The following is a 21,924-nucleotide window of genomic DNA, read 5'->3' as shown; positions in this document are numbered from 1 at the left end:
GATACAATTTATTATCAACATCATTTTAAAATTCAGTGTCCCTGCTGTCAATATTATTCATTCAGCGATCGTGGGATATGGACATTTTAAGTCATTTCCATATTCGAGTACTTGCATTAATAGTCCAGTGTGTAGGATTTAGGGGAAGAAATATAATATATGTTTGTTTTTTAAATTTCTTTTATGTATAATCAACTGAAAATAAGAATTGTGTTTTCGTTGCTGTAGAATGAGCAACTTTATATCTACACAGGGAGCAGGTCCTCGTTCACTGAGATTGTTATGCTGCACTGCCATGTTTCTACAGTAGCCCAAAATGGACAAACCAAACACTGGCTCTAGATAGGGCTATTCACTTTTTTGCATCAGTTACCATGGTTAACAGCGCCTCTGGATTCACTTGTTTTGGGGAGGAAGAGGCGTCGGTGGATAATTCTGCCCCTGGTAAAAATCTCCTGAACAATGAAGCCTGAAGTAATCTTAAAGGACAACTTCGGTATTTTTCAACCTGGGCTCTATTTCCCCATGTGTATGTGTGCGTATGATTCATGGGTACAACTCGTTCTAAAATTGGTTCAGTATTGAGGGAGGCGGATGCAACCAGAGCTGCGAAACGAGCTAAAATGGTAACGGGGGCAAATGCGTCCCGTATAAGTTTGCGCATTAGAAGTGCTTTTTCGCCACTGACCGGTTCAGATCGCCAGTGCTATGAGTGGAGTCAGCTGTCAGTCAGTGTTGGAGCAGAGAAGGGGAGGGCTGCCCCACTGGGTACTGTAAGTGAGTATGTGTGTATGAAGTGTGTGTTTTTCGCCACTGACCAGTTCAGATCACCAGTGTTATCTCTGTAAATAGCATACTAACCTTTCCCTTACCTCTGGGCTGTGTGATGTCACGAGCTTTGCTCCACTGTGTCTGTAGCTCTCTCCACTCGTGGGGCAACCGTTTTCTTGAGGAAGAGGTGTTTCAGGATTGGATGTCTTCTCTTCTTTGCCTGGCAGTAGTCATCTTGGGAGAAGTGAGCACTGCAGACCTGATGGTCTGCAAGGCGCAGTGTCTGGACAGGAGTGTTAGCATCCATTTGTAGCACAACTAGCCACAACTTCAGCATCTCGCCGTCCGACAAAGGCAGCCTATGAAAGCTGTACGGGGTGTTGCACGACATCCTGTTCTTGCGTTCGGGAAAAAGGCCCATTTATTTGAGCACTCCAAAAACTCTGGTAACACCCCAGGGGGTAGCACATAAAAGACTCCGTCCCAAACTCTGCCTCTTCTAGCATAACACACACACTTCATACACACATACTCACTTACAGTACCCAGCGGGGCAGCCCTCCCCCTCTCTGCTCCAACACTGACTGACAGCTGACTCCACTCATTCACACTCACCACTGCCCCAGGGCCGCTACAATATGCTATTTACAGAGATAGCACTGGCGATCTGAACCTGTCAGTGGCAAAAAAAAAGCACTTTTATATGGGACGCATTTGCCCCCGTTACCATTTTAGCTCGTTTCGCGCCTCAATACTGAACCAATTTTAGAACGAGTGGTACCCATGAATCATACGCACACATACACATGGGGAAATAGAGTCCAGGTTGAAAAACACCGAAGTTATCCTTTAAGCAGGAGTTCATACTTGGCACACTGGAGAAGTTTCAGCTGGTTGCAGTCTGCAATCTTCACCACTAGATGCCACTAAATCCTACACATTGCTCCTTTAAATTACTGTTAAGTATTATCGTTTTTTTTTTTTTGTTCTATGGATCTGTACATATGAGATGTACATAGGTAGCAGTTAGGTAGCAGCGACCCCCCAAAAAATGTAACTCTTAAAACAGAATGGGGTCAGTATATATTTACATTTTTTATATATATATGTATGTTTCCTGATTATACATTGAACAAATACTAATGTCCCGCTCAAGTACCCAAGTGCTCACGTTCATCCCAACTGTATCAGTAGATACCCTGTGTTTCTTGGCCTGTGGTGACGCTGTACTTTGATGAGATCTGACATGATGGCCAAAATTACGAAAATAAACACAAGTGTAACTATCTGGAATTATCCTCTAAAGAAGGAGCTAGATTTTTGTCCATACTGGCTGAATCTTAAGGCTGACAAATGACAGATGAAAAGTAAAATCGTCTCACACACATTTACATTCCTCCCTGCAGAATATTTCCGCTCTCATCTGCTCGCCTTTTCATCAAACCTGGATGACCACAACCCTGATGTTGCAGAATGGAGACTGGATGTGAGCCGAGTCATCAGGAACTCTCTGATCCAGGTAAAGCTCTCTCAGGTCTTTTCGTGGAAACCGTTGCTTTACCCTGGTAAATACTGTCAGTGCTTGACTGGACCTCTGACGGTCTATTAGTGCAGCGTGACCTCCCTGAGGCTCCTAGACATGAATCTGACTTTTATGATGATAAATGACAAGGCAAGAGGGAGGAGAGGGGGATAAATGCTGTTCAAGACCATACTGATTGCCGTGGCTCACACACACTTTGCGAGTTCAGGGCCGTACAGTAACAAGGTTGTGGTGTTGTGTACAGAAGAATAAATGTCCGTATGCTTAATTTGTGTTCTGCGCTGACCTGAAAGGACGATGGGAGTCGAGTTCTGCGTGACCTGTCAAATGCAAGACATGATTCAAACCCACGCATGCCATGTCAAGTACAGATTTCGCCTCATTAACTTTGTTTTTTACAACATCCTCAGGACGTCAATACTTTTCTGATTCCTAGCAACAAGCAATCTTGGCCTTTCATCATATTTTCACACTTTTTGATCCTACAAAATCAAAATAGATGCCAAAAATATATCCGGCTGTTCAGTCTTCAGTGAACATGTCTGTTTTGTTATTTGTTACTGACATCATTTTTTCATGACAACCCCAGCCTGGAAGGCAGAACACCCAAAAAAAAAAAAAAAATCGGATGAAAATATGACATGATAGCTTAAAACATTCACATTCACAAGATTCACTGCAGCAAAACCATGCGAGAGCTGGAACAAGATGTTGTTGCAGTAATCAGTGAAAACATGTCGTAAAGTCTCGTGTTCTCTATTTGTTCTACATTCCTGGCAGACTGAGTACAACAGTGATACGTGTGCATCAGAACTGAGCTACATGATGCTGATTATAATGCTTATGAAGTGTCCGAATAGAGCTGGTATACATAGATGTAATATGAGATGATGAATTCATATTCACAGACACATAAAAGCCCTCTGCCCTTGTGCTCAGTATGGACAGGCACTCAACATTAAAGGCAAGGGCATGGGCATTTATATCAGTCTATTACTCTGACAGATTACAAGTTATTAAAAAAAATGGTTAAGCATGCTTTCTATACGAACTGAAGTTAAAGAGAAATTACAAATGCTATGTAATGGCAGAACAGCATTAAGCATGTCAAGGTAGCAGAGGAATGAACTGATGATACACTAATGCCCTATAAGCCTCCTTAGTGTCCTTCATAGAGACCTCATGCTAGGTAAATAAATATAAATAAGAGATAAATAGACAGACAGACAGATAGATAGATAGACCGACAGATAGACAGACAGACAGACAGATAGATAGATAGACAGATATGTAGACAGACAGACAGATAGACAGACAGATAGATAGATAGACAGACAGACAGATAGATAGACAGATAGACAGACAGATATGTAGATAGACAGACAGATAGATAGACAGACAGATATGTAGATAGATAGACAGATAGACAGACAGATATGTAGATAGACAGACAGATAGACAGATAGATAGACCGACAGATAGATAGACAGACAGACAGACAGAGACAGACAGACAGACAGATAGATAGACAGATAGATAGACCGACAGATAGAGAGACAGACAGACAGATAGATGGACAGATAGACAGACAGATATGTAGATAGACAGACAGATGGACAGATAGATAGACCGACAGATAGATAGACAGACAGACAGACAGAGACAGACAGACAGATAGACAGACAGATATGTAGATAGATAGACAGATAGATAGACCGACAGATAGATAGACAGACAGACAGACAGACAGACAGGTATGTTGACAGACAGATATGTTGATAGACCAACAGATAGACAGACAGATATGTAGACAGACAGACAGAAAGACAGACGGACAGACGGACATTGTGTTTCCATCTTTACTACAAAGAACACTGTCCCTTACTACCTTAGCGAGCACTGAGATTACAGTAGGGGTCAGGGGAAAAATTGATACAGAGTCGTTTAATAATATTTTGCGTGGCAATATTGTATCGATACGCAGAGGCCATGTATTGATTTCTTTGTGTCATATAAATCAACAATATTGCAAATCCAGATTAAACTTTTGGTAGCCTACTGGAATAATGAAATCAGCTGCTTTTTCAGTCCACCAGATTGATTTTGCTGCAATATGAATGACTGAAGTGAGACAAACAGACTGAAACTTAAACTTTCTTTAATTCATTCGTGCATTCGATCATTTTCTGTAACTGCTTATCCTGTTAGGGGCTGTGAGGGGGCTGGAATCTATCCCAGCTGACATTATGAGAGGCGGGGTACACCCTGGACAGGTCACCAGACTATCACAAGGCTGACACATAGAGACATGCAACCATTCACACTCACATTCACACCTACGGGCAATTTAGAGTTACTAATTGACCTGCATGTCTTTGGACTGTGGGAGGAAGCTGGTGAACCTGGAGAAAACCCACGCTGACGCAAGGTACAAGCAAACTCCGCACAGAAGGGCTAACCTACCCTGGGGCGGCATTGTCGCCTCACAGCATTAGATTAAACAGAGGTTGACAAAGTTTTACTTTGGGGACATAATTTGCAGTTGAAAAACAAGGCAATAAATCGCAATATATAGTAATGTATGTTATTCCAATACTCAGCATATTGCGAAACATTAAAAATTGCAATTTTGCAACCTCGATATTGATTCTTCCCCCAAGGGGATGGTGATAATTAAAGTCAACCCCAGTGACAACATCAACATTTTGATCAACGCAGAGCTTCTCTCATTTGGATTTTGTGTTTTGCAAAGAAACATTTTATTGTGTAAATCAAACTGAAACTATAAAAGTAGGGGGAATGAAAACAGAGGACACATTTTGAGCCCTGTCTCCTAGAAATTATGTTTATATACAACTAATTTTAAACAGCAAATACATTTTAAGGGGAAACATAATGCCAAGCAAATGACGTTTTCTTTTAACATAACGAGCCTGCCTGGCAAGTCGGAAATTGTTGATACTGAACGCATCAGCAGAATGTTCACTGACATCTGCCAAAAAAGGTAATCTTGCAATACACCATCTGCTCATAGTAACTGCAGCATTATTTTTTATTAACATTTAACTAAAACTGCAATCTTTCCCCAACCAAAGTGCTTTTGTTGCCTTAACCAAACAAAGTATAGGAGCCTGAGCATGAACGCAGGATTCTGGTGTCACAGTCCTGCACTTTGTATATTCGCCTTCCACCCCAGTGAGCACCATGCAATCCGAATGTGGTGTATAAATGTAGTATATCATTAACTCAAAGACACGTTGTGATACAGGAACGTTTTCCAGATAAATTACAGTCTGTAATTGGCAAATTTTGTATTAAATGAGGAACTGTTTGTAGAAAGAATCACAGTGCAGACACATATGAATTAAAGCATGTTTTCTGTGCATTTTTCCATACTGCGAGCACATTTCAAATGAATGGATGGACTCATGTTTTATTTTTAACTTTTCTTCTTTCCCTTTCCCTCTTCCACAGGCTACAGGCGTGCCAGAGGATCAGCTTCTGGTCACCATCCTCCCAGGTTTACCCACAGCAGCAGAGTTTTTCCTCCTCCCTGACAAACAGTTAACTGAGGGGAAACCAGACAAGAGCGCTGCTCATTTAGATCAGGTGAGACAGCGACCGCTGCTCTGTCTGCCACTGTGTGTGCAACAGAGTCATCCCTTTAGTCCCAGATAGTGTTTGTGTAGGTGGATGGATTTCACCTCATTATCCTCATTCTAATTCTGCCATAACACCATGCACAAGTGCGAAACACTGTTTCATCCTTTCTGTTTCTGTGAGTCATGGTTTATCCTTTTTTTTTTCCCGAGCAGCAGCTTGTCCAGTAATTGCTCCCCGAAAAAATAATCCCAAATTTAAGTTCCCTCTTCCTCCAGCAGATGTCAGTATCGATCTATTGAAGCATGTCCAGGTCTTTCCATGAGTCTAATTCTAGAATACGCCTGAGGAATCTCTGCAATAGACTCATCAATAAGCCTGACAAGTATTAACAAGTTATCAGGGGGAACAGCTTTTAAACTCCCTCAAGTCACATCCTGTGGGGTGTTGAGGCAGGAGGGGGGCCAGAGTCTTGAGCCTAAAGAGCTAGACAAAGAAATTGTCATGGTTGATCAGTTCACTAAATCACCGACATATCAAGATGAACCGAATTAGCTCTGAGCCTCACGTAATAGATAATGACTGATAATAACGTTGGATCTACCCTCCGTGGGAAGAATTCCACGGGCGTGTGTCAAAAAGGAAACTGGGAAGGAAATCAATTTGATTTTCTTCTTCCCTCCCTGCTCGCACCTGGTTGATTGCCTGGAAAGATCCTCTCCCCTACAAGCCAGCGATAAATCCTCATTCAAGGTTGGCATCTTAAAAGTGTAGAGCGCGCTCTGCTTATTAGAATGTATAATAGATTTACTGACCCTGGTATACAGCGGGAAAAAGTAATTAGTCATAGCATAGTCTAAATTTAAACTGCTAAGAAATATAAAGGGGAGGATGAAGCACTACAGAAATTACTCATATCACAATTAATTTGGCAAATGAGGCAGATAAGATAAATGAAGCCTCTGCAGAGGAAAAACCGGGATCTGCAGATAGAAAGTGGAGGATTTTGTCAAGTTTTGTGTCTTCTCTATGCAGCTGCATGTGCCTGTGTCATGAGTTCAGATTAAACAGAGGAAAAAAACAGTTTTATGGTATTGGAATATCATTTTAAAAGAGGTACATTTCATTTTTAGATTGTGCTTAAGGATTAGAGCCTCTGGATAGAGATTTATAATTGCATGAGTGAAAGGATCTATGTGGGGAAATAGATTGAGAGCAAAAAAGATTGGACTCTGGCTTTCCATGGTTTACCTTCGGGTCAGGGTAATCTGCCCGATTTATATCAAAGTTAGATGTTCTCAGTGCAGAAGGTTGCTTGCCAGTCTGAAAAGCAGAGATCAAGTGAGGCTGCATCCTATGCATTATGCATCACAGTGGAAAGGTCCCACAGACAAAGACTCTTACATAAACAGGAAAGCTCAAAAGGGGTTGTTGGTGGAGGCAGTGAGGTTTTTTGGGTCATGGGCTCTTACAAATAATGCAGGTAAATACGCACTTTATAATGTTCAGTATTCAAAGTGCATCAGAGTTGTGTCGCTCCAATTCCACGGTCATTTAATGCAGTGATGTACTTGAGTCAGTGTTGCTGAGGGTGGATATGTAAGCACTTTACCTCTTTATCTTATCATCTTCTACTTATTCTACCCCCAGAATTTAAGAGCTCTTTAGCTCCTTTTAGCTCATTAGGTGTTTTCAGACCAAACTGTTCTGGGGACTCCCTGACAGGAACAGTCCACTGGTGATCTCCTGCGAGAACTGCATACCTTCAAGGGCTTTTTTTGTGTTTGCATTCACACTGCAAATTAACACGCTGCAGTTACGCACTGGAAGCCAGCCGACAGTTGGCATAGCAGCATCACTTTGGCTTTGACGCATCAAGATCGTGTCGCATTTCAACCTTCATGTTAATACTTAGTTGACTAACAAAGACCACAGCAATAGAGTCGTAGATTGCAGTTAGTTTATTACGTATATTGGATGATAGGGATGAGGAATGAGGGTTGATGGAAGTCAATCAATCAGTCAATCAATTTTATTTATAAAGCCCAATATCACAAATCACAATTTGCCTCACAGGGCTTTACAGCATACGACGTCCCTCTGTCCTTAGGACCCTCACAACGGATAAGGAAAAACTCCCCAAAAAACCCTTTAACGGGGGAAAAAAAACCGGTAGAAACCTCAGGAAGAGCAACTGAGGAGGGATCTCTCTTCCAGGACGGACAGGCGTGCAATAGATGTCGTACAGAACAGATCAGCATAACAAATTAACAGTAATCTGTATGACACAATGAGACAATTAGACAGAAAGAGAGAGAGAGAGAGAGAGATGCAGGACAGACGGTAATGACAGTAGCTTACAATAACATTAATGAAAGTAATAATATTATAGTTATAGTTCTGGCTACTGTGGTACAATATGTTGAAAGTATGTATTAATATCTGTCAGTATACATGTGTGACAATAGTCATATGTGTATAATAACAGTAGAAGTATGACTAATGACTAATGATGGCAGCAGCAGCAGCAGGAGGCATCTGGCAGGACCACGGCAGCAGCACAACCACACACGTCAAGCTATCCAGGCACCGCTGCGATATGAGTTAATCTGAGAGACAGTGGAGCACAAAGGCTCCGGAGAAGAAGCCGAGTTAGTGACATCCAGAATGGCCAAGTTAGCGAGATGCAGTTCAAGGGATATGGGATGAAGTGATGCAGGTCGAAGGGACAAGGGTCATGGAGAGATAAGGGGATGTAAGGACAGGGAAGGAAAGAAGGTGGGATGATTTATGGGAGAAATGAGGGTCCCAGACAGGCGGGGGGTGGAATCTAATGGCGGTCCGGTGTCGGCTGAAGGGAGGAGAGCGCAGCGGAACCAAGGAAGTTGAAACAGAGTTGGGGAGTCATCTCTTCACCTGCTCTACCATGGACAGAGCCCCCTGGTGATTCCTGTATTCTGTAGAGAAAAAGAAAAGGAAAAGGGGTTTTGGGGGAGGGATGTGAGAACAGGGATTCAAAGGGGAGGTAAATGGATAAGGTGTGCTTAAATACTTTTAGTGCGGAAATGGATGCGATTGAGGTGTGGTCCTTGTTCCCGAACTTAGTTATTAAACCTCATTGAAGCCTGGACTACACTGTTGCTTCATTTGTCCATGTTTTCTTCCATTCCATTGTTGCGAGCTGTTGTTTGTGTTTTGTGTCTGTTGTTTACACATCTAACAGGTTTTTAAAAATGGCCGTTGGCAGTGTTACAATGGTTGTTGTCCACCACGGACCTTACACTTGAGTCACTCATGGTTTCTCGTGTTGGGAGAGTACTAGTCTGAGTGGACGGAAGTTCGCTGCATAGATCAGCCTCTCATTGGGCGGAACGAGCCACCCGCTGAAGTCCCGCCCTACCACCTCCGGTTGTGTAGCAGTTTTCACCTGTTTACAACATGTCCTTTACTAACTTTTGCGGTGTTTGATCTTGCGGGGATGTAGCCATTTTTCTGCCATGGTTCGTGTCCTGTAAGCGATATTTTTGTGGGCATGTTACACCAAAACCTGTTTCCCCCCGGCAATATTTTTGCAAGCACACCGTTGCTGTGGCACCGCCCAGAACGATTGTGATTGGTTGAAAGAAATACAAGCAGCCGGGGCATTTTTTTCTCCAATCTTAAAGTGAGAGTCGGCCCAGCCAGACCTTTCTCTTCTTCTTCTAGGAGAGTACCTACTCTGCAATAGGAGCTAAAAAGTCCCTCAAAATGGCAGTCTAAGAACTACAATTCATCTGAGTACTTGCATTGTTGATGCAACAAAAATGTTCCTCCAGTCCGAGAATGCCTATTGTTTTGGTTTTCTGGCTGGCAAATTTAACTTTGATAATCACTTTTTGCAACAGGCATTCGCTGCAGCAAAAAAGACAGAAAAACTGCAACATCAACAACAAAAAACACTTCCATTATCTACCCAGCACCAAACAGCAGGCAGACAGAATTAACGACTGGCTGATGAATATTCTGGAGCATTAAGCAGCTAAAAAGCCAGATTTTTCTGTCAGCGATTAAAAGAGAGCAAAACAGAAATACTCTATTACTCCAACTGAATGCTAATGCTGCTCTCTATCTGCTGGATGTGTAAAGTTTGTCAGCTTGTTTGCCATTTCAGCTTTACAAGGTGAAAAATGCCATATGTTGTGTTTACAGCCTCTTCTGCTGCCCCCAAGTGGCCAAAAAAAACTTTTTTATGGAGCTTTAATTTGACTCAGTTGTGGATCTCAGTGGTACCCAACCAGTTTTGGCCCATGATCCTTCAAAATGTCTGGTTAATTATTTATGTCACAGAAAACAATCAAAGTCATAAAATATTGCCATCTATGCAGCTTCCCCTGTTACCTTGACTCAAGATAACTTTATTTATGATGTGCGTCTGTTATCATGTTCAACCTGTGTACCTAGCAATCATTCACAAACTGACTCGGCAGGCATTTAAACCAGAACACCTTTGAAAGTGTTGTCAAGGGCAAGTGATATTTGGACTCAATTATTTTTTTCAGTCTGACATTAATAAATTGGATGAATCCGGGCAAAGATTGATCAAGACAACAAACAACTTTGCTCTGAAATGTCAGAACAGAGGTAATAAATGTCGAGTCAAAAGCAGAGACAGATGAGTCTGAGGTTTGACGATCTTGGGAATGACCTTCCTGATAGTTGCATTTAGTGTTTTCTTCAAAATAAAGCTGTGTTGTTCACAAACTGTGCCCGTCTGTCTCCCAACAGCTCTCTGAGGTTTTGCTCAGCGCCTTAAATCAAAACCTCGTCCAGTTCACGTTGCGGCCAGGGGTCCAAGTCACTGTGTACGCAGCACACTTATCAGCAGGTAAAGAAACACAGCTAACTGTGTATGTTTAGAGCTACCCAGGAGGGGTTTTGTACTTCATGTAGCAAGTGGGACAGAACATACTATCAGGAGACCTAGATACAGAGGACAGTCAGGTATATTTCTATTATTTTTGCTGCCCCCGTCAACTAATAACCCTGTGTCTGATTGGCTCCCCACCATGTAGCTACACAGAGACATTCAGAGAGTGAGCATCGTTACAAGTATGTGTGCCTCTTCCTATTGGGGATGCTGCTACTGTCCTAAAGGGGCTTATAAGATAAAGAGTAAGAGAAGTCCATACTACTGTATATTAAAATGATTCATCCATGATTTATATAGGTGTCAATTGTCCTGTTGACTGTTCATTGCATGATAAAGCTGGGTGGGAATACAGGTTGTGTTGGCTTATTGTGTTGTTTATTCTCTGTGGCTCCTGTCTCCCTGTCTCTGCAGCGCCCCTAGTGGACACCAGCGAGAACCACAGTGGCTCTGCCATGCTAATGCTGTTATCAGTAGTGGTTGTGGGTTTAGCTGTATTTGTCATCTACAAATTCAAGAGGTAAAGTGTTCATGAAATGTCATGTCTATATAGTCATCACGCTGTTCGTGATAGGGAGGTGGTGAAAGGCGTCACGGCGTCCTGACAGCTCAGTAAACAAAAGCTGCCTGCGAGGCTACAGAGAAGGCTGATAGCTGCCTGTCAAACATCTTCGCCGGCATACTCAGTGCTCCTTGGCGGAGAATTGGCTTTGTCCTCACACATCTGTGGGAATCCTGTGGAGATTCTTTTGTCAGGTCATTCTTTGCAAAAGAAATGTCAGTCAGCCTTCAGCCGCTATCAATAATAAGCCCTTTGAACGCAGGCAGTTGACCTTTCTGAAATGTTAAATTATGTCCAAGGTTCAGTTTCAAGGAAAAAGGGCAAGGAAGGGTCATGAGGATTTACAGAGACAGAAGAAAACTTTGGATTTACAGACTTTATCACTTTAAGTATTTGTATAATTGCTGATTAACATGCAAATGTGCTTAATTGTGTCATCGGAGGTCACAAACAAGTTAAAGCTGGGGTAAGTAGAAATCTGAAAAAGGCAAAACCAAAAAAAACTGCTGAATTTGAAAGTACACCCTCCTCCTGCAGCTCTCCCCACTCTGTCCTAAGCCCCTCCCACCAGACAACTACCAGCATATGCAAGCATTTCATACAGTAACTGAGTGTTTCCCATACATTGACTTATTTATTCCTATTTTATTGTAGAGACGCCGGCAGTGCCCCTCCTTGCTCTGCTCTCTCTCTGTTTATTAGACCACAAATAAAACAAGAATTAGCTAGCTAACCACCCCACTGTCCCTAAGGAGAGCAGGCAGCTTGGGAGACGGACCTTTAGTCGGCGGCTGCTCAAATGCGGCCAATGCAAACCCCAGAGGGTATGAGTCGCTGATCCAGTCAAGAGTCTGGGCTGTGTGGTCCCTCAAAGCTCGGGTTTGTGCTGGCTGCTGTGCCCACTGACTGGGACTCCACCTCCAGAGTTGCGGCCCACTGTCCTCCCAGTACGGTCGTCTGTAGCTGCGGGGTGATGAGGTAGACGGCATGCTGTTATTCGAGGCTCTAGCTAAATTTAGCTATATAAACGCTAACTTGAAGCTGCAGCTACAAGCCTTTGCTGCTAAAGCCCAGTTCAGACCAATGATTCATGACAAGACGAAACCATTTTAGAACGTTGGAGAGAAAAGTTGCAGCCGTGTGAACTGGCCAGTCTGAGCTCGACTCAAGCCGACTGATGATGTCACCTGCAACTCAGCTAGTCAGATTGCTGCTGGCTGGTTTTAGAACGTAAAGCATGTCTCCTATTTTACAGCCAATCAACTTGTAGTGAAGTCTCCTAGTCAAGTCAAAATGACCGCAGTCGGCATGTTCGCTTGTTGCGGCAGGTGCGCCGTCCCCATAGAGATGATACACCATCTCATCTCGATGCATTGGTGTGAACCGGCAGTACACTGCAAGTAGTTGCATGTTTCAACTGGTCTTGTTGCCAATCTTTGGTCTGAACTTGGCTAATTACCAAAAGGCTAAACTATTAGCAACATTATTTGTCCATCTCTGAAACTCTTCGCTGATGTTGGCACGTTTTATTTTGTTTATTGTCGGACTCTCTTTTCTTTCTCATAAGGTGTCTTCCTTGTTTGGGTTTCTTTGCAGTGTCAGTTGTTGCCAGTGCTGGAATAGCAACTTTCTCTGCAGGATTCTCCTCCATTGAATCAGACTTTCACCGCAGTGATGTGCATCTGCATTTGTAGAACCACTTGAATGAACGCTCTCTATCTGAAATGACTTGTGATTGGCTAAGGTTTCCCACCACAGCCTAGATTCTCTAAAGCCTAAACACAGAGCCAAGAGTAGGTGCTGAGCTCTAGTGTTCTTCCTCCACAGTCAAACTGCTTACCCCAGCTTTAAATGAGAAGTCTTTTGTTGATGGTTATATAGAGCATAGCTGCAATCCCTTGGTTGTTTCCTTGCTCTCGTTGTTTTAGTTAGGCTCTTGTCTTTATCCCTTTGCCTCACTGTAAATCTTTCCTCAAGGAAGATCCCAGGCCTCAACGTCTATGCGCAGATGCAGAACGAAAAAGAACAAGAAATGATGAGTCCAGCTAATCCAACAGAGGCCACACCCAGCTCACAGCGGGACTTGGTGCATTCTTTGGAGATTCTGGACACAGAGTTTAACTCACAGCCCATAGGTAAGTATTCACTCTGATTTGAGCTGGCATTTTAATTTAATTTTCTCCATTGCTCACTCCGTACCATCGTGTGTGTTGTTTCATGAGACTCATACTGTGCTTTTCGTTGTTTGTTTCTCAGAAGTGAAATGGTCCAGGCAAGGGGTGAACGAGTGCTAAACAGAAATAAGTATGATGGAAAGTTCAGCTACTTCTCGGTAGTACAAGGAACATATTGTTCTCCTTAATGCCGTCACAGCTTTAATCAGCTGAGAATACAGATGGGTGACAAATTAATGAAGAATCCACCATAAAGTGTCATCGTAGGGTGCTGTCATGAGCCTCTAGAGCAGCTTCAGTGCTTGTCATAGATTATCCATCTGTGTATCAAGTTGCATGAAAATCTCCCACAGGAAAAATCTCTCTGGGTTCAGATCTGGTATTATGAAGGTCACAGCATGTGATTCATATCATTTTCATATTCATCAAAGCATTTGTAGAAACACCAGCATTTTTATGTCTCTGCTCATTTATTCAGGTTTTTCTTTGAATTTGTCACCCATCTGTATGTTCTTATATGTACTGACTGTGATGACCTAACATGTCTTTTGTTACCCAAGCTTGTTAATGTTGTTAACAGTCTTTGTTGTTCAGGGGGATAGAAATTCTGCTACATTTCTTTGGCTCTTTAAATGTGAATTTTAAGGATTAACAGTGCTATCTGTTTGACATCAACGCAATGTTATGACAACATATGTTTTAATCTCCATTAAAGTGAGACTATGTACGTTTTGAGAAAAGACATAACACACTCTCCCACCTACAAATGAGAAGTTGAATTAATAAGCAGTAACATGCAGAAGTCCATTCCTTCCTCTGAGAACAAAGTTAGCATGCTAGCTGTGTAACATAGAGTGCATGCATAGTGGATCACACGTCTGTAAACTAAATATTTCACAAAACTGACCACATGTGTGTCAGGACAACCTCCCCTCTTATTTGTCAACCTGGATTATTGGTCCTGTTTTTTTCTCTTTACTGCGACATGAGCAAAACTGTGTGGAAACAAGGCCTGACTAAATCATCTTCTCTTTTTGTGCTATTGTAAGCACAAATTGCCACCTGTGGCTACAGTGTTTGCTGTTCACAAAACTTATATAGTCTCACTTTAATTGCTGCTTTTCTCTTTTCCTACGTCCTGTCTCGTCCAATTTATAATTTAATCCATAGTATTTCAAATGTCTTAACACCTTTGAACTTTTGCATGGATCTTACAGTAACTAAACTATAGTATATTTTTGTTGACATGTCTGATGAAATAAGCTTTAAAACTGCACAGATCAATAGGTTTTATGCTGATAATGGCTCAAATGGCTCTAGCCCGAAGCTAATTTTCACACCATGTTCATCATGTTTGCAGTACAGTACAACCAGTATCTGGAATCAAGTAATGTAAACACAGTAAACACAGAGGCTCCATGCTCTGATGCATGAACCAATACAGTAACACTCTTTATTATTTTTCATCCTGTCACGGCCGCACATTACCACTTCACTTCTTCCATTCTGTACTTTTCACAGTAAAAGACGAACTTAAATTACTCAAAGTTTTTTGCTGAGAAGCAGCTCAACAAAATGTATGCATGAAGTCCTATGGCTTTATTCACGTTCCTCGATTTTGATTCTTGGTAATGTCAGGGAAATCTCAACTTGATCTCAGTGTTGACGGGCTTACACGACATATCATCACATGAATTTCTCACTTGAGTTGAAAAATTTCAACTCGCGAGTATGCAAAGCAAATAGTGCTTATTGAGCTTCTTCGTGTTGTTCTTGTCATGTGGTGAGAAATTGCATCTATCCGCAACATTACATTGACTTTAAAAGCAAAGCACTTCCTCCACATTCAGTGTGAGCACACCGGTATGCAGAAGAGCATTGGTTACAACACAGACTTATCACCAACTCTGCAGATCCCCTGAGCTCTGTGCGGCATTTTAGCCTCTTTAACTTGATTTTGTTTTATGGTCCACAAATTTTACTCTCTTCAACCTTTTTCCCTGCCACAGCAGACATCCATTTTTAGAGGAAATGATGACCCCTCTGTATGCTACTTCCTAGCAGGTGGAAAAAGTTAGCAGCTAGCATTGGACTTAAATTGATCCAGTGACCAAAAACATGACTCCAAATGAATGCTAATGTTGCTCCATATCTGCTGGATGTCTTAATAGGCAACTGCTTGCTAACATATTTTACATATAAATATATCAGATGTTGTGTTTTCAGCTTATTCCTCCGCCCCCTGCTTTTAAGTATCACCTTTTGCAATGCGAGCAGATAGTAATCTGGGTTTTCTCAGCTTCTCGTACAAACATATTCTCTGACACCTGTTTCTCTCTCTGTCCTGTTTATCCCCAGGATGTATGAAACCTCATGTACATGTGAAATTCTCCACAGAACTCCCCACATACATCGTCTAAACTCTGGACTGGATTACCACTCCAGCTGCGTCATGGATATTTTTTACCATTCGGGACACAATGGTTTTGAGCTTTATACCTGTGCATGTTGGACCCTGCTGACACATACTGTGCTCTGTTCAATCCAGAAGAAACTGTGTACAGGTTTTTAGTTTCCTTTCAACATACGTACGTCCGATGAATTAAACATTTGAGAAATCTATTTTATTTATACAAGTCATAATTCAAAGGAGCGCCAGCATGAACGAGAGAGGGTTAAAAAACAATGAAAAAAAATGAAATAAGCAACAATGTTTTGGTTTTGCTTACATATCTGAGATTGGTTTGCTGTTCTGCGAAGCTAACAGCAGTAGTGTATTATTTATTCATATGAATATACTTTTATGAAGTATGTTATTGAGGTGAATTACACATTTGTTTTGTAAATCATGAATGTCTATGTTATAAATTTGTGTATTTTAATAACAAATGTCATACTAAACAGAAATGCTGTTATAAAATATGAATAGGGTACTTCAAAGCTTTTGTTCCATCGTCTCTTGTAAAGCTGATTTATGGCACAATACACATTTTTCTACTGAAATGTTTCTTTTTTTCTGATTTTAATTTGTTAACAAAAATACAGGGTTTGATTTTCTGGATTAATTTAACATGTGCTGTTAATCTAATGCTTCTGGTACTATTTATGATACATACCAGTTTGTAAAATGTTTTGTGCTTCAGAATAAGGGATTACGTAATGGCTACGGTGCTACACTGCACCTTCGGACTGCAAGTGATCCCCAAATATAACCATTACAACTTTTAGGAAGAAGAAAGGGGAGGTGGGGGGCGACTATCCCACAAAGCAAAGTATTCCTGATCACAGCCAACATCCTCACTGGAGGCAGAGTATAATTTGTCAAAGCTCAGATTTAAGGTGGCAGCTGGAATGAGATACAGCTACTTTGTGAGAGAATCCAGAGAGCATGGCAGAGAAAGAGAGAGACAGAGAGAGGCTAAGAGAGATGGAAGAGTGCTTTTCGGGGCCTTGACGCATTAAGAGCGTTCTATTGGATGGAATAAAAAGAGGTTGACTTCTTGAATACTTAATGTGGTCAGTCAAGCTCAAGGCTGGCCAAGGTTGGTGACACATTTAGGCTAATGTCCTGACCCGCTCTGGAGTAGCACCCATCTTCATCCCAGCTCATTATATCGCGCTGTAGGAGCAGGAGAAGTAGAGCGCAGATGCTACCAGGCTACACGGATGGTTAGCTTGCTCAGAAGACTGTCAAGCCCCGCGGTACTTTGTGTGCGGAAATCTGACAGATGTAAATGCCTGATTGATGCCTTTCAAATCTTCAGAGACAACCTTTCCGGATTAGTTTTCCCTCTTTTGACTTTGTGGAGATGTAAAAAATACAGAGGGTGTGTGTGGTTTTGTCAACTCTGGATGAGCTTTTCTATGATTGTTTAGCTGTAGCTGTGCAGAAACAGCCGCAGTAGATACACCTACGACAGGATCAGAAGAGAAAGTGACCATAGACCGTGCAGAGGAGTGATAATCAGACACTTACATGCAACACACACTGGCTGCTTTGTGTAGAGTTGCTTTATTTGACCTGGTAACAGCAGGTTCATTTAAATCCACCTGTTTTTATGCACATTTTCAATAAAGAAATAGTGGGGGGAAAAAATCATGAAATATTGAAAGAAAGGTGGCAAAATTGGTGTATGGATAAAAGGTTAATGGGACTAAGTGCAATGGAAACAGACTCAGTGAATATATGATTATGTGCTGTCATTACGCTGTTACCAGAACTCATCCACGAGAAAAGAGCTGCAATATTAGTTGTTCAAAACTCTCATTTCCATCGTCCAGTGTTCATTCATTCATTCATTTTCTGTAACTGTTTATCCTGTTAGGGGTCGTAGGAGGGCTGGAGCCTATCCCAGCTGACATTGGGCGAGAGGCAGGGTACACCCTGGACAGGTCACCAGACTATCACAGGGCTGACACATAGAGACAGACAACCATTCACACTCATATTCACACCTACGGACAATTTAGAGTCACCAGTTAACCTGCATGTCTTTGGACTGTGGGAGGAAGCTGGAGTACCCTGAGAAAACCCATGCTAACACAGGGAGAAAACTCCCCCACCCTGAGTTTGAACCAGGAACACTTGCTGTGAGGCAACAATGTTAGCCACTGCATCACTGTACTGCCTTTGTCCATTGTGGTCTCCATTATTATACATCCTTTGTTTCCCTTCGTTCATCTACAGTGGCACCTGACTGGAGAATTAGCACCACTTACTGCTTGTCTTGATGAGGCAACTCCCAATATTTGGATAAAGCCCATAAATTAGCATTTTTCTTTGCCCGATTTTCTGCAAATTCAGTTAAAATTTGCACTTTAGATTGACTATTGAAGACTCACTGAAGTGCCAAATAAGAAGTTTGCATTGATTTTATTAGTTATTGGTGGGATGCAAGTGCATCACTTCTCAAGATGTTGTGAGATGTCAGAGGAGTGGGGGTTACCCAGGGATAAAAGGATGGTCAAAAGTTGAAAAATTAAATCTAAATGAGGGGGTTTCTTGGTAACTCTGTGGTGATTTGCTAAAGAAATTGACAGAATAATTGAGGCACTGGAGTAGGAAGTTTGTTTACCTGCTTGTGAAAATATCATAAATTGTTGAACTGGTTGGTTGCGCACAAGGTTGGGCTACCAGCCATACAATTTGGACGTCTTGTTTGTGAGTATTGGTTGCAGTGACTAGTAAACAGCTACAAAGTCAGTGATACTCAATTGTTACACTTCCAGGTTCTCCATCGTCACTGGATGTGCTGTTCAGATAGAAAAAGCAGTCAAGGGAGAGAAGGTGGGGTGTGTGTCACTCTGAGGAATGAGTGTGATAACATTGCTGCTTTCCTGGACTGTTGATGCGAATCAGTGCTAGGAAGTAGGATGGTGGCGAATCATGGCAGTGTGCTCACATGTAAAGATACAAAGAGCATAAAGCTTGAGGGCATGTTTGTGTTGACGATGTAGGTGAGATAGTGAGATCCACAGCCACACTGGTGCACATTAGTTAATTTCCAGAGTAATGTGTTGCCATGCACTGTTTATCGTATTCAAGCCTCTGTTGCTTGCACCCAGGCTTTCAATCAACTCCAGTGTAAACCCATTTGTGTCACTGTTGAACATACAGAGCAACCGATGTAGTATAAAGAGCAGGAGTCCCATTCGGGTGGGTAGGGTGGGAGCACAAAAGGACTGGCCCGAGAAGTACAGGACTTTGACCCAGGAGACTGGTGTTTGTGTCCTATGTGAAACTAAAAGCTGCATCAACTTATTTTGTCACCTGACTCAATAGTCACACGTTAGTCACACAAGCAGACAGACATAATTAAGATCAACCATGACCTTTCCTAACCATAACCAAGTAGTTGTGCTGACTAAACCTTACAGCAGACCCCTTCTAAAGCGGGATTTATACTTGTGTGTCAACTCTATGCAGAGCCTACCCTGTAGCAGTTACACCTCCAAAACACTAGTTGGCGGCAGGGTTTCTGTGAACTGCTATAAAGTTTAGTTGATTCAAAACACACATTAAACATGGCTTAAAAGAGACTATTTCGAACACAAGTACCCAAATCAGCTTCACTATAACTCGCAGCATTCACAGACAAACACTTGTCTTTATCTGGACACATTTTCCCCACAAATAAGCCTATGGCATTTTACATTGTATAAATTAGCCTATCAGCTATCAGACTTTTCCTGTACTCATATGAGGCCAGGGACAACAGCAACATTTAACAAAGGTAACGTACAACACACGGTTCCATTACAACTCACAAGGTTCACCAACAAAACAACTGTCTTATACTAAACACATTTTCCAAACAAATATAAGGTGCTAACGTTATTAGCACAAGCCTATGGCATTTTATATTGTATAAATTAGCCTAGCGATGAGCGGAGATTTCCTCAGCTCATATGAAACCAAGATAAATCCCAAAGTAAAAATCCCCAAAGGATAAATCACACACAAGATTTAAAATGCTATTTTGTGGAGGCTTTACTGTCTTCACAATTTATTGTTTCTTATCGGTGAAATTAAAGTACATAGCTTTAGTAAAAAGCTTCCTTTCCACTGAGGGAAATGGCATTAGCTTACAAAAATAGACAGGAGGTCTGCATCACTGCAACGTGTAGTGACATCTCTGGGGAAGTGCATGTTAGGCTCCAGCTTAGGGTACAGTGTTGGCTCTATATCGATGCAGAGCCTACGCAAAAGGCTGCCCATGGCATCATTATAATAATGCTGGAGGCTTCTGCCAGTGTCAAAATATAACAAGAAGGGATGACATCACATCAGCAGTAGAGTGGAATAAAATACTACCATGTGCTTCTGTTGTAAAGGGAATTAAGAAAAGCATGATTGGTTGTAGATTGTTACTCCAGCACCACCAGCGCCACTTGTCTCCTGTCAAGTCTCGAGTATACGAGTCCATGCACGCGAATGGGGCGTGATATGTCAAGACACAGCCAGGGTGTGTTGCCCTCAGTTAGAGCAGTTAATATTTTTTAGATAAGGTGATAAATCTGCTTAAATTTCAAAGCTGCATGCTAAGATGATTTCGGTAACAACTCTGCGTCCATCTTCATTTCCATTGTAGCTGTGTGTGTTCCATCAGAGGCTGCAGGACAGAATTTGCACTCAGCTATGAGGTGACTTATCTTGTGCCATTGCATGGTGTATGAGGGTAATTTCACGAACTGGTTATTGGAGTTTTGTAAATCAGCAACATCAATGAAATGTCTAGGAATGTAGCAATACAATAATAATTGGGATTTTCTACGCTTGGGGGAAATTAAGGGTTTCTTTTCAAGTTTTGCAAAGTGCAGATGTAAAGTTGTATACTGAGAGGATTTAGTTCACATTTCTGATTTAGATAAGTGGTTCTGGCTCTGACTTTACCAGCCTGACAGGTACAGTACCCTGTAACCCGCGGCCAGAAGCGGCAGAGTACTCATCCTAACCTTAACTCCAAGCAACAGGAAATGACTCAGACCTGACAAGATCAGGAGGTCTGTCATGATAAAAGCACCTTCTGTCTTTGGGTTTCACTGGGAGGAGGACAGGTCGGACAGACAGGAAGTCCCGCTAACACGAAGGATCTCTGGCTTCCTGGTTAGGAGGCGCTGTGATGTGACAGCACCCGAGGGTGTGGGGGAACAGTATCGAGTTGTAAACTAATTTTGAGCTATTCTTTCTTCTTCTCTCTCCCACTCTCCTTCGCTCTATCTTTTCCTCCCCGCAGAATTAGCAAGATTATTATTTTTGTAGAGAAATATTAATAACAATAAAAAAAAGAGTTTTATTACTGTACAGCTTTTGTATAAGAACAGACGGTAAGGTGTTACAGTGTTTTTGTTTGACCTCAACTGTGCTGTGTGTAATTGTTTTATGCATTTATAATCATATTTATTAAATGGAAAGAAGTCTGTTAACTGTGCTCTCATTTTCTTACAATATTTGTAAAGAAATACTATGTATTTGCGGAAGTAATATTCAGCCTATAAAGAAAACAAAACAAGCATGTGTCGGTATTTTCTTCTACACACATACAGTATGTATTTATTCACATCTGTTTGGACGTTGCTGATATAATATGGATTAGAACAAGTTCTTTTTTGACATTTGCCGCCGTGTAACAAAATAATGTGAGCTCAAATGTCAGCTCAATTTTAGTGTGCTTTCCATCGCATATTAGTGTCCTCAGAGAATTCACATGGCTCAGGTGTCCACACTTAGGTCAAGTAATGACACCTGCGGCAGCTCCTTTGCTGAAGAAATCAATGAGATGTGATTGAAAAAACTCACAAGCATACCTCAGAGCTTTGTTGTTTCCCATTTTGACAATGCTTTAAAGGAATCAGCAGCGTACTAAGT

At 41.8% G+C, this 21,924-nt stretch overlaps 1 protein-coding gene across 9 annotated transcripts in view; it reads left to right on the top strand.

Moving 5' to 3' along the window:
- LOC125886637 (VPS10 domain-containing receptor SorCS1) overlaps positions 1 to 21,540 on the top strand; it is a 247,028-nt gene extending 225,488 nt beyond the window's left edge. For 5 of the 9 annotated variants that reach the window (XM_049572987.1, XM_049572988.1, XM_049572989.1 and 2 more), the window contains 6 exons: positions 2,178 to 2,290; positions 5,789 to 5,923; positions 10,679 to 10,778; positions 11,235 to 11,340; positions 13,360 to 13,517; positions 15,915 to 21,540. In XM_049572987.1, the coding sequence (XP_049428944.1) occupies positions 2,178 to 2,290; positions 5,789 to 5,923; positions 10,679 to 10,778; positions 11,235 to 11,340; positions 13,360 to 13,517; positions 15,915 to 15,976 (674 nt within the window). In that variant the 3' untranslated portion in view covers positions 15,977 to 21,540. Of the gene's footprint in view, positions 1 to 2,177; positions 2,291 to 5,788; positions 5,924 to 10,678; positions 10,779 to 10,965; positions 11,066 to 11,234; positions 11,341 to 13,359; positions 13,518 to 13,638; positions 13,715 to 15,914 lie in introns of those variants that run through there. The other 4 variants (XM_049572986.1, XR_007449058.1, XR_007449059.1 and 1 more) reach the window with 4 other exon arrangements.
- Positions 21,541 to 21,924: the final 384 nt, after the last annotated feature.

Source organism: Epinephelus fuscoguttatus, linkage group LG3, assembly GCF_011397635.1.
Source record: "Epinephelus fuscoguttatus linkage group LG3, E.fuscoguttatus.final_Chr_v1".
In the NCBI taxonomy this organism is placed as follows: domain Eukaryota; kingdom Metazoa; phylum Chordata; class Actinopteri; order Perciformes; family Serranidae; genus Epinephelus; species Epinephelus fuscoguttatus.
The sequence above is the reverse complement of the archived record's forward strand: the minus strand, read 5'-3'. Positions and strand labels throughout refer to the sequence as shown.